This window comes from Elaeis guineensis, chromosome 6 (genome assembly GCF_000442705.2).
Source record: "Elaeis guineensis isolate ETL-2024a chromosome 6, EG11, whole genome shotgun sequence".
Taxonomy (NCBI): domain Eukaryota; kingdom Viridiplantae; phylum Streptophyta; class Magnoliopsida; order Arecales; family Arecaceae; genus Elaeis; species Elaeis guineensis.
Window position 1 is genome coordinate 117,423,893 of NC_025998.2, and position 11,916 is coordinate 117,435,808.

General features: G+C 38.3%; 1 protein-coding gene across 1 annotated transcript; it reads left to right on the forward strand.

Annotated features, from left to right (window-relative positions):
- The first annotated feature begins 2,704 nt into the window (after window positions 1–2,704).
- LOC105046719 (LRR receptor-like serine/threonine-protein kinase GHR1) lies at window positions 2,705–9,208 on the forward strand. Its single transcript, XM_010925396.4, has 3 exons — window positions 2,705–3,996; window positions 5,912–7,462; window positions 8,545–9,208. Exons 1-3 carry the CDS (start codon window positions 2,928–2,930, stop codon window positions 9,126–9,128), a joined length of 3,204 nt encoding a protein of 1,067 aa, XP_010923698.1. The 5' UTR covers window positions 2,705–2,927; the 3' UTR covers window positions 9,129–9,208.
- Window positions 9,209–11,916: the final 2,708 nt, after the last annotated feature.

The following is an 11,916-nucleotide window of genomic DNA, read 5'->3' on the forward strand; positions in this document are numbered from 1 at the left end:
CAGTCTATTAGTGAGGTGGGTCAACCCATGCCGGATTGGAACCCGAGTAATGGAATCCTATAAGTATACAAAAAATAGATCACAAGTTCTGTCTCATTGACCTGAGTTGTGTTGTGAATCGGTTAGTTTTGATAGACTTGCATTAGATTTATAGAATTGGACTAAATATTCTATAAGATTCATAGATTGGACCACCTATTTAAGTATGGCAATATCAATCAAACATCTTTCAGATCAAAACATGCGAAAAGACAAAAAAAGAACTTCATGGATCTTTTTTCTTTTTACAGTCCACAGATCCTTGGAAGAAAAGAGAAACATGGGCTAACAGATCAGGTTCCTATAGGATTTTAATCTAATCTTATAGAAACATCCAAATAGATCCAAAATCTGCCATATATACATGTTGTTCTATATTTATGTTCTTCTTTGAGTCTTTGAATTATTTTGCCTTTTTTATATCACTGCTTATTTCATATATCTTTTTTATTCTAAACCTTGTAGTGTGGTCTATATTTCTTCAAGATGCAATCCTAAATTGTTTGTAGAGAATTTGAGCCTTATCCATTCTGTAGTTTAACATGCACGTGGTTTATTTACTCATTCATTCATTTATTTATTCATTAGCCTCAGTTCCAATCTCGGGTACTTTGTCTTAACTAGAATTTTTTATTTGTAAACCTAAAATTTAGATCTTCATTCCATTGTATAACTTTTCTTTGCTGTATTTAAAATTTTAGTAATGCAACAAAGTTTGCTTGTGCAGCAGTCATTAACTTGAGTCATCGAGTGACTTGAGATCCCTTGACTTAACCTATTTGCCACAAACAATCAATGGAAAGGCTAGATCTGGACCTAATTAGACACTTGATTTTAAATCTTCTTTTGTCTGGTTTCTGCAATCTAAAGTTTCCATAACACTACAAATAAAAAAAAAAAAAAAACCCTTCTATGATTGTTAGTGGTTGTTATACTGGTTACAATGATCATAATTTATATAGATTTGCATAGTTCAAAATAATTTGGGAATAAAAAAAATATTACAAATGACAACCAATAATAAAACTTAATGTCTATCTTTAAAAAAAAATTTCTTCATTTCGGAGCTAAAAACAGATCGGATATGGATTTGATACCAATATTTTCTATATTTATATTTATTTTGTTTGACGAATACAGGAACCAGATACGTATCATACAAAAATTTATATCTATTTTTATTTTAGATGGATACGGATAAAGATCGAATACTAAAAGTATGGATATAAATATAGATATAAATTGGATAATTAAATTTTATGAACATGAAATCAAATATATTACTAGGTGGATGATAAATCAAATTAATAACATATGAATGTAGTTATATATTTTTATTAAAAATTAATAAATATCTTATAAATTAAATAAAATTATAAATAAAATTAAATATTCGAATATGGATTGGATAGTTATCCATCCATATTTTTTTTTTATGGATGTAGATTGGACATTAGTTGGATGTTTAAATTTTTATTTACACCCGTATGTATTTGGATATAAAAATCTGAACAGATATTATTAGGCCCAAAGTCCTAACACAAGCAGTGAGATATTCTATTTAGGTGAACAGCATAAAAATTGTTATACCAGAAGGATGGTTAAATAACAGTTACTTAGATTTGCATTATTATCATTAGTATTCTGCAGCTTGCCTCTTTAGAAAAATCTATAACAACCTTAAATTAAACCTTGCGTAACTTTGGTCATGGGATCAACTCCGAGGTTAAAAAAGGCTGCATTCTCCACTGGTAGTTCTGGAAGTTAGCGGCTGCGACCCGTGGTCAAAACTGATTCAGAATCTTTGCTTAGCTGGTCTCCACTGCCCCAAGGGAAACCCTAAACCCAGATACTGATATATTATATTACTCCATTTTAAAAGGATTCACTCCTCTTCTCTCTCCAACACTCTTCCCTTAATCCCAGATACTGATATATTATATTACTCCATTTTAAAAAGATTCACTCCTTTTCTCTCTCCAACACTGGAAAAGAGAGAGAAAAAGTGCGCAATATATAAAAAGCAGTGAGGAGTTAAAAGGCCTCTGTGTATTAATTAAATAGCCGGATTTCGGAAGCATTTGGGGTCCACGAGACACTCACGGCCTTTTGGCGGGGAAAGCCTCCAGAGTAAACAAAAACAACGACCGGAAGGCACCAACAGCCCATTTTCCGATGCTCTCTGTCTATTGGGAGCGATGAGATCTAGGGTTAGGGTTTCTCCCCGAATTAGGGTTCTTCTTTGTTAGTTCTTTTCTATTTGGATTATTCTATGATTTCTTTTTCCTCTCTTTTGAATCTATCGGGTGGTTTGGGCTTCAATGGCGGGGTGTTCGCGGGCCCGCGCCATTCGTTGAAAGCTGGAAGCTTTTTTAGGTTTGGTTAACTCGCAGCGGTGGCGTTGTTACCCTGTTAATGCGCCCCATGTTCTTATCTCTGAGGAAAAAAATCCCTTCTTCTCTCGTCGGTAAATCTCTAATCCCTTCTAAAAGTCGCCGGTTTTAGCTGTTTAAAGCTCGAATCTCTGGAAAAGTTGACGTCTTCTGCTCTAATCGCTGTTAAAACCCCCATTGCTGGTTAAAAGGAGGGAGTTTTTGTTTTTCCTTCTGCTGACAGAGGATTTCTATTCGTGTAAATAGAAGAATGCCAGTGATTTCTTATGTGTAGTAAATGCTGTATCCTGGCAGTGTTAGATTTCATCAAAAAGGCACCATTTTTTAGGGGTTGGTCTTTTCCAAAAGAGTGAGAACTTCGGTTTAATACTCTTCGCTGGTTCTTCTCTACCCTCTCTCTCAGCTTGACAAAACCCCTCTTTGACATGCTTTAGCTGTTAGTTGATTAGCGGCAATTTTGGTTGGGTTTGAAGACAGCTAGCGAGTAGAGAGGGAATGATGGGGTTCTTTAGAAGATTATTGGTGGTATTTCTTGTTGTAGTCCCTTCCTTGGCTCAGCTCCCATCGCAAGATATCATAGCCCTCCTCCAGTTCAAGAAGGGGATAACCCATGACCCCACTGGCTACATCTCGGAGTCGTGGAATGAGGAGTCTATTGACGTCAATGGCTGCCCTTCGTCCTGGAATGGCATTGTGTGCAATGGTGGAAACGTGGCAGGTGTTGTTCTTGACGACCACGGCCTCTCTGGGAGTGCTGATCTTGCAGTGCTTGCCAACCTTACAATGCTCCTTAAGCTCTCGATGACCAATAATAACCTCTCTGGGAGGTTTCCTGACAATGTGGCCGAGTTCAAGAGTTTGAAGTATTTGGATATCTCCAACAATGCATTCTCCGGGAAGCTACCTCAGAATATTGGGAATCTTCGGAGCTTGCAGAACCTGTCGTTGGCCGGGAACAACTTCTCTGGGCCTTTGCCTGACTCTATTGGGGGGCTTGCCTCGATTCAGTCCCTGGATTTGAGCCACAACTCTCTTTCTGGTCCCTTACCTTTGTCATTGAAGAGTCTTAGGAGCTTGGTTTCGTTGAACCTCTCGTGCAATGCTTTCACAAAGAAGATACCGACTGGGTTGGAAAGGATGAGCAGTCTGGAGGTATTAGATCTGAGCTGGAACCAATTGGATGGTGGCATTGATTGGAATTTTCTCATGGACTCGAGTGTTGTTCATGTTGACTTAAGTGGGAATTTGCTCACCAGTGCAAACCCAAATGAGCTAAAATTTTTGTCCGATATTTCGGAGACGGTTAAGTATTTGAATGTGAGCAACAACCGACTGACTGGATCGCTGATTGAAGGAGTCGAATTGTCTACTTTTGGGAATCTGAACGTGTTGGACTTAAGTTATAATCAGTTGTCAGGGGAGCTGCCAGGCTTTAATTATGTCTATGATCTCGAGGTTCTAAGGCTAGGGAACAATGGCTTTTCTGGGTTCTTACCAAGTGGGCTTCTGAAGGGGGATTCTCTGGTTTTAAGTGAACTGGATTTGAGTGCAAACAATCTCTCAGGTATGTGGATTTAACCACTGAAACTTAAAATGTCAATTACAATTATATATCTTGCCCATCATTGCTCAATGAGTAAGATTGAATACACTTTTTTGTACAAGAACTTAAATGTTATACTTTGAGCGTAATGTAATCTAGAACATGATATATGCAGGTCATTTTTGGGGTCCGTCCTCAACTTTAGGCATTATTTTTTGTCTTCATATTAATTTATTAAAATTTCCTTTTCCCTTACATTCCATAGACACAATTTACAGTGGGCAGAAATTAGTTGTAATTAGAATTGTAGGTTGGAAAGTATACTTGTGAATTATTTTCATTTGCGGTTCCGTTACTTTTTGCTGATTATAGGAGACCATTCTAAATTTGGTTACTGTACAACATATGACTCTTTGATGACATCTGATAAAGTTGTTAATTTACAACATGAGAATGATCATCATCTATTATTTTAGTTGCATCTTTTGGTATTACTATCGCTATTTTGATTGTGTTTGACTATAAAGGTTTTATTTGTTTTGTGAATATGTAAGCTGATGGCATATGTTTTGTGACTATAAAGGTTTTATTTGTTTTGTGAATATGTAAGCTGATGGCATATGTTCACTTTGTGAAAGACTATTTTTAATTTACTCCTTTCTGATCTTCACAAACTCTCATGTCATGATCATTTTCCATTTTAAATATGAAAGTAATTAAGGAGTTTCTTTGGAGAAAGCCAAATAATCTGCAGGGCAGGGAGGGAGACCACCTGATAAGTCTGAATGATTTGGAGTATGTGAACTCAAAGATGTAGCATAGGTTGGACAAAGTGCTAACAGAAGAAAGAATTTATCCACATACTCAAACAGATGCAGAAATTTGAAGTGTGATATATTTATCAATTGCAGGAGGAACTGTAAGAAGTTTAGTTATATGAGGCTATCTACAAGAATCTGTCGACTAATGCTTACGTGTCAAGCTTTGTGGGGAACACACAGATGATTGGGGGCTTTCCTTCGAGAAAGCACATAATGAAATGGAATCGAGAATCATTTGTTTCTTATGTTGTGCTCAGCTTGTGCTTTGGAATTTTATGCTTGGGGTTCCTCCAATTTTGGACTCCTTGGTTCTGTCAGTCTGAGTATGGTCAAGAAAAGCATAACAAGCATGGGAAATTCTCGAAGCCCTCAACATAATTGAGAGCAATGTATCATACATCAGTTTTAAAAAAATTGCTCCATCTTTTATTTTTGATTCTACTATATGAAAATATATAGACAATTCAGTCTTCCTCCTTAACTGAAGATTGTAATATAGGGCTTCATAATTGTGATTCTACTATATGAAAATATATAAACAATTCAGTCTTACTCCTTAACTGAAGATTGTGATATAGGGCTTCATAAAAATTTCAGACCCAGTCATTGTTTAAAACAATTCTCTTTAATATTTCATGGGCCTCGGAGGTATCTTATGGTGTTGATGGGGCAAAGGTTTCTAGATTCCTAGGCATGCTGAAGGATTTATTTATAGTTCCTGCATCAGCAGTGATATATTTTAGGTTGAACCGTTGTTTTCTCTGCTGTGTCAAGAGGCAGCATACTCACATCAAACACAAATATTAGCAGCTTAGGAGAAAGTGTTCTTTGTGAACATAGGGTAATACAAATTTCACCTAGTAGGGATGATTAACTATTAACATAGGTTTTAATTCAAAATTATTTAACTTGGATTTTGTCTGTAAAGCCACTCCCCGCATGCCAGGGGCATGACTTAAGGGAAAAAGTTATAGACAAATGATTCAAAAGAAAGCTCAAGTAACTTGTGTCATTGTTTCCTCCCTTTTCGATAACAATTTGACATCTCTAGTGAGTTCCTTCCATCTACTTGGTTTTCACATGCAGACTAACGTTTTCGTCTGTTGACCTTGCAGGGCATATCAATATGATCACTTCAACAACTTTACGTGTCCTTAATCTTTCCTCTAATGCTATTTCTGGGGAACTTCCATTGTTGACAGGAAGCTGCACAGTTTTAGACCTATCACAGAATCAATTCACTGGAAATTTATCTGCCATCGCAAAATGGACGGATAACCTTGAATATATTGATCTTAGCGAGAATCAGTTGATGGGACCCATTCCAGAGGTAGCCTCACAGTTTTTACAACTTAATTACCTCAATCTCTCCCATAATGCTCTAATCAACACTATCCCAGAAGTTGTTGCTCAGTACCCCAAGCTCACTGTTCTTGATATGGGCTTTAACCAATTAAGTGGTCCTATTCTAACTGACTTGCTGGTGTCATCCACACTGCAAGAGCTTTATCTCCAAAACAACATACTTGCAGGTAGCATAATGTTCTCATCATCTTCATCCAGGAAGCCCAACCTTGTTGTGCTTGATATTTCTGGAAACCGTTTTAATGGCAGTTTTCCTGATGATTTTGGCTCCTTGACTGGTCTGCAAGTGCTTGATGTTTCAGCAAATAATTTCTCTGGTCCTTTGCCACCTGCCATCACTAAATTAATTTCCCTCACTTCCCTTGACATAGCCAGAAACCACTTCACAGGCTCCCTGCCAGCAACTTTACCCAGCACCCTTGTATACTTCAATGCCTCCTACAATGATCTATCTGGAATTGTCCCAGCAAACCTGAGGAAGTTCCCAGATTCTTCTTTCCATCCAGGAAATTCTAGGTTACAATTTCCTGGTGCCCCACCTGGATCTGGCAGTGCTACATCTGGAAGTCCTGGTCACAAGCCAATCAGACCTTTAGTTAAAGTTGCAGTTATAGCTGCTTGTGTTCTTGCTGTGGTGATTCTAATCCTTTTAGTAGTTCTTTTGCATCGGAAGAGCAGTTCAAGGAGATCTCAATCAGAAAAGGTTTCAGATAAAAACATTCAGAGGTGGACCTTGCCAGATACTGCAGGCATCAAAAGCAGGGAAGCTGGTGGTGCATTGGTGGTGTCAGCCGATGATCTTATAGCTCCAAGGAAAGGTTCTTCATCTGAGATAATTAACCCAGAAGAGAAAATAGCTGCCATGTCTGGCTATTCACCATCCAAGATTAGCCGCTTCTCATGGTCACCGGATTCAGGGGATACATATACACAGGGAAATCTCGGAAGGTTGGATGTCAGATCACCTGATCGGTTGACAGGCGATTTACATTTCTTGGATGAGACAATCACACTAACACCGGAGGAATTATCAAGGGCACCAGCTGAGGTATTGGGAAGGAGCAGCCATGGGACTTCATACAGGGCGACACTTGATAATGGGCTGTTCTTGACAGTGAAGTGGCTCCGAGAAGGGGTGGCAAAGCCAAAGAAAGAATTCGCTAAAGAGGCAAAGAAATTTGCAAATATTAGGCACCCTAATGTTGTGGGGTTGCGAGGTTACTACTGGGGCCCCACCCAGCATGAGAAGCTTATCTTGTCAGATTACATTTCACCTGGAAGTCTTGCTAGCTTTCTTTATGGTATGCTTTTTGCTATCCTGGTATACGAACTCCTCCATTACTTGTTTAACATTTAATTATGATAGTTAAATTTGCACTATGGGAAAAGTTTTCTTGGGAAAATGAAGGGGGAATACACATATTCACAGCTTTCCCCAGAGAAAAATTTGATAAACAATCTAACAAACCCTGAAGAGAAAATAAGGAAACCACTGACATGCTTTTTATGTTTCCTTTGCATCTTTTATGGTAGTTGCATAATCTTCTTTGAATTTTTTTTACCAGGTGTTTCCTTCTTTTCACTTTCCAAAAACTTTTGGTGGTCGTCTCACTCATCTAAGTAACACATTACTGTTCTTGTTTTTTTTTTTTTTTTTCCCCCTACTTGGGATGATTTATGCATCCAGTAGCAGTTGCTAATGTTGATACCTTGTTTTGCGGCTTTTGCCTGAAGTTTTTATTGTGGGCAAATGCTCAGCAGGATAAAGTGTATGAAATTGCGGTTTCTAGCTAGGTACTTTCGTTAGTAATTTTCTTTTAGAAGGTTGGTTTTTCCCTTTTTTTCTCCATTGCTTTTCTTTTCTTTTCTTTGTATTTGAGGATTGCATTTAGATTTCTAAAACAGCTGTGTCTATATAGTAGTATGGATAATTTTATCGAGTATCCATGATATCCTTTATTTTTCTCAAACCATTAAGGGAGTTCTACAAAGCTAAAAATTTTTGAACGAATCTGGGGAAAAATCATCATTTTGCTTCCTCCCTTCAAAACAGCAACTGTTGCTGTACGACGATGCCCCGCCCCCTCAAAAACAAAAAAGGCAACCTTTCTGTCTGTGGTTGCATGCACCATTACCGATACTGCAGATAGGTAATGGATCCTTTGGTATGTTCTGGTTCTGGGAGATAATTCTTTTTCCATTTGATTATCTGAATATTCAGTTTTGTTCTACTATACTTTGATAGAAGCTTTCTTTTAGCCTCAGTGATATATAATCCTTAAAAACAGAAAAAACTCGTTACGATAGCAAAACTGAGCCTACTTTACTGTTTTACCATTATGATATCACAATTTGAACATGTTATTTGATCCATTTCTTTCAGATAGACCTGGAAGAAAAGGCCCACCATTAACCTGGGCCCAGCGGCTTAAAACAGCCGTCGATGTTGCACGTGGCCTAAACTATCTCCATTTTGACCGAGGTATCCCCCATGGCAACCTCAAAGCCACTAACATACTGCTGGATGGCCTCGATCTCAATGCTCGTGTCGCGGACTACTGCCTTCACCGCCTGATGACCCAGTCAGGGACCGCCGAGCAAATGCTGGATGCTGGTCTGTTGGGGTACCGTGCCCCAGAGCTGGCAGCATCCAAGAAGCCATCTCCATCCTTCAAGTCGGATGTTTATGCCTTCGGGGTGGTGCTGCTGGAGCTCCTGACAGGCAGATGTGCGGGGGATGTCATCTCAGGGGAGGAGGGAGGCGCTGATCTGACCGACTGGGTGAGACTGAGGGTGGCGGAAGGCCGTGGTTCAGATTGCTCTGATCCAGCCATGGCCCCGGACATGGCGAATCCAGCAGTCACCAAGGGCCTGAAGGAAATGCTCGGGATAGCTTTGAGATGTATTCGCCCGGTTTCAGAGAGACCGGGTATTAAGTCTGTATATGAGGATCTTTCATCCATATGAAGCTTTGATGGAGCTGTGTGTAGGACTGTTTTTGGTAAATGCAAGTGCTGGCCTCTTCTTGATGCCTGGCAAGTTGATTAGCCTGGAGGTGTTTTCATGGTTAACATACTATTCTGAAGTGTTTTGTGTGTTCCTAGTTTAGAAAGCAGCATTGTTTTTTTATAGGTGAGAGCCCCTTCTGAGCAACCTTTTTGCCATACTGCTGAACAAAAGGGAGTGATCTCTGAGAACATTCAGTATGATGTTAAAGCCATGGAACCATTGAATGCGTCCCAGTACAATTCATGCGGCCTTGTATTGAATAACGTTAGCTCCACCTGCATGGAATTTAAGGTTTTAAAAACAATTTGGACTGATGGTGTGCCAGCAAATTCAGAGGTCTTCCTTGGGAAACATGAGAAGGCTTCTGCAGAAGATCTAAATGGGACAACTTTAACAGTGATCTTGGCCCTGGCACCTGGGAGAATTATGTATGAGCCAGTCATAATAGATTACTGTCCATCTTGTAGATATATTCAGAGGCAAGCTCTCTAGGGGACCGTATATTTGTATCATTCTACAAAAGATATAAATCTGACCTTTCTTTTTTTTGCAAAATCAATTATTAAATGGATTTTTTTATGCAAAATCCACTACTTGTGAACTAATCTAGAAAAAATGTCAGGTAATGATTGTTATAAAAGGATATGTAAGAGCTAAAAACGAGGTATTATTTGATTTCTGTTATGTATGTTTTATTAGCAAATGGGAATCTGTGAAACCATTTGTAAGCTTGGTACGGTCCCTTTGGGACCAATCCAAACACCAGGGATACCAGATTAGAGGCATGGAAGAGGCTACCTCCCGTTATATAGGCAACGGGGATGCTACCTCATGTCGTACAGCCCAATAAGTAGGAGCCGAATCTGAACTCAAAAGTATACTCAGCAGGTTAAATTATAACAAGAGAGACTAGGAGACCTACCATAACATGAACTTCATATTAAGAGGGCTCACCTGTAATACCCCAACCCAATCAAAATGGATGTACAAATCTTAAACCAGATGGAAAAAAAAGAAAAGAAAGAAAAAAAGGGAAGAAATTTGAGAGAAGACTTCTTCCAGGAGTCTTCTTCTCTCGAATGACTCCTAAATGGAGTCGGAATCCATTAACGGGGAGGAGTAAAACTCCTCCCCTCCGGCCCTAATTAAAGAGGAGGGGTCTTTCCTCTTCTTTCCATCAAAATATGAGGCCAATCCGAAGGAGATCGTCGGAGTTTCTTTTCAGAAGTCGTTATTGTGCCCATCGAGATTTGGGATTAGAGAGCCATCGGAGTTTAAGGTTTAAAAAGAAAATTTCGAAAAGCTTGTTAAGATGGCTCCACGTCAGATAAAGAAGGTTGCTCAAAATGCTGTTAGAGAGATATTGAACCAACAGAAGGATGGTACTCCCAAATCGATTAGAGGCACCCTCCAGCAGAAGGGAGTCATTGATCCTGTCAAAACTACTCCGACAGCGCATCAAGAGCCGGACATTACTCAATTAATATAAATTTTAGTTGGGGTGATACAGAGGCAGCAGCAATTGCTTGAACAGCAATAGACACACCAAGATACACCACAATATCAGTATCTGCCATAACAGCATGATTATGGAAAGCAACCAGTGTAGCAAAATAACATCATATAATTTAAAAAGATAGCTCCACTATCTTTCAAGAGAACTACTAAACCCTTGAAAGTCAAAGTTTGGATAATGGAGATGGAGAAAGCATTTGCCATCTGGAGTACCATGATGAAGAAAAGATTTGATTTGCAGCCTATTTGCTACAAAATGAAGTGTTCAACTGATGGTGATAACTAGAACGCAAATGCGAACAAGATGGAGAACAACTCACTTAGGAGAGATTCTAAATTTCATTCTATGATCAATATTTTTTTCGGAGCGTAAGAATTCAGAAAGAACAAGAATTTATTTATCTGAAGTAAAGGAGTATGAGTGTGGCTGAATTGAAGCTAAATTTACATAGCTAGCTAAATTTACTCCAAGATTAGTGGATGATGAACGAGAACGAGTTCATAAATTCAAGATGAGGTTGAGGACTGAAATTTGAAAGCAAGAGGTACCATATGAGTTGACTATCTATACTGATGTAGTAAATAAAACACTGATAATTGAAAGAGATGTCAAGAAGAACGTGCAGAAAGGAGAAGGAATCAAAAAAAAAAAAAAAACTAGGTCGAACGAATCCCAAGGATAGAGTGGTAAACATATTGGGAGTGCAAATAAGAGATTAGTGAGTAATAACTATGGATCATCTAATAATGTTAAGTATTCCTGATATGATGAAAATCATGCGGTAAGTGATTGTCGTTGGAATATTGGTGCATACTTTGGTTATGGTTAAAAAGGTCACAAAATAGCTGATTGCCCGAAAAAAGTGAAAAATCGACCTACCTTGTTAGCTAAACAAGAAAAGGATGGAAACTTGCAACCCTAGACCCAAGAAAGAGTCAATACTCTTATACAACAAGATGCACAGATTTCTGATGGAAGGATAACAGACTCAGAGAAAGATTCTCAGAATTAATTCAATATTGATTAGATTCGCTCATAAGGTAAGTAATGCAATTTTTTTTCTAAATTTATCGATAAATTATATAATATTTATATCATTGAATTTTGAATTATATTCTTTGTGATTTATGGATATGAAGCATGATATTTATTGGTTAAATCTATTTTAGATACTAATGATGTATTATCGAAAGTATTGATTTTATTATGGAGTTGTGATGATTGACTTTG

What these genes read in the sequence shown, in the direction of transcription:
- LOC105046719 (XM_010925396.4), top strand. Translation starts at nt 2,928, where the DNA reads ATGATGGGGTTCTTTAGAAGATTATTGGTGGTATTTCTTGTTGTAGTC. An exon ending in GAGTGCAAACAATCTCTCAG is followed by an intron (nt 3,997 to 5,911) that starts GTATGTGGATTT and finishes TTGACCTTGCAG; the next exon opens with GGCATATCAATATGATCACT. An exon ending in TCTTGCTAGCTTTCTTTATG is followed by an intron (nt 7,463 to 8,544) that starts GTATGCTTTTTG and finishes CATTTCTTTCAG; the next exon opens with ATAGACCTGGAAGAAAAGGC.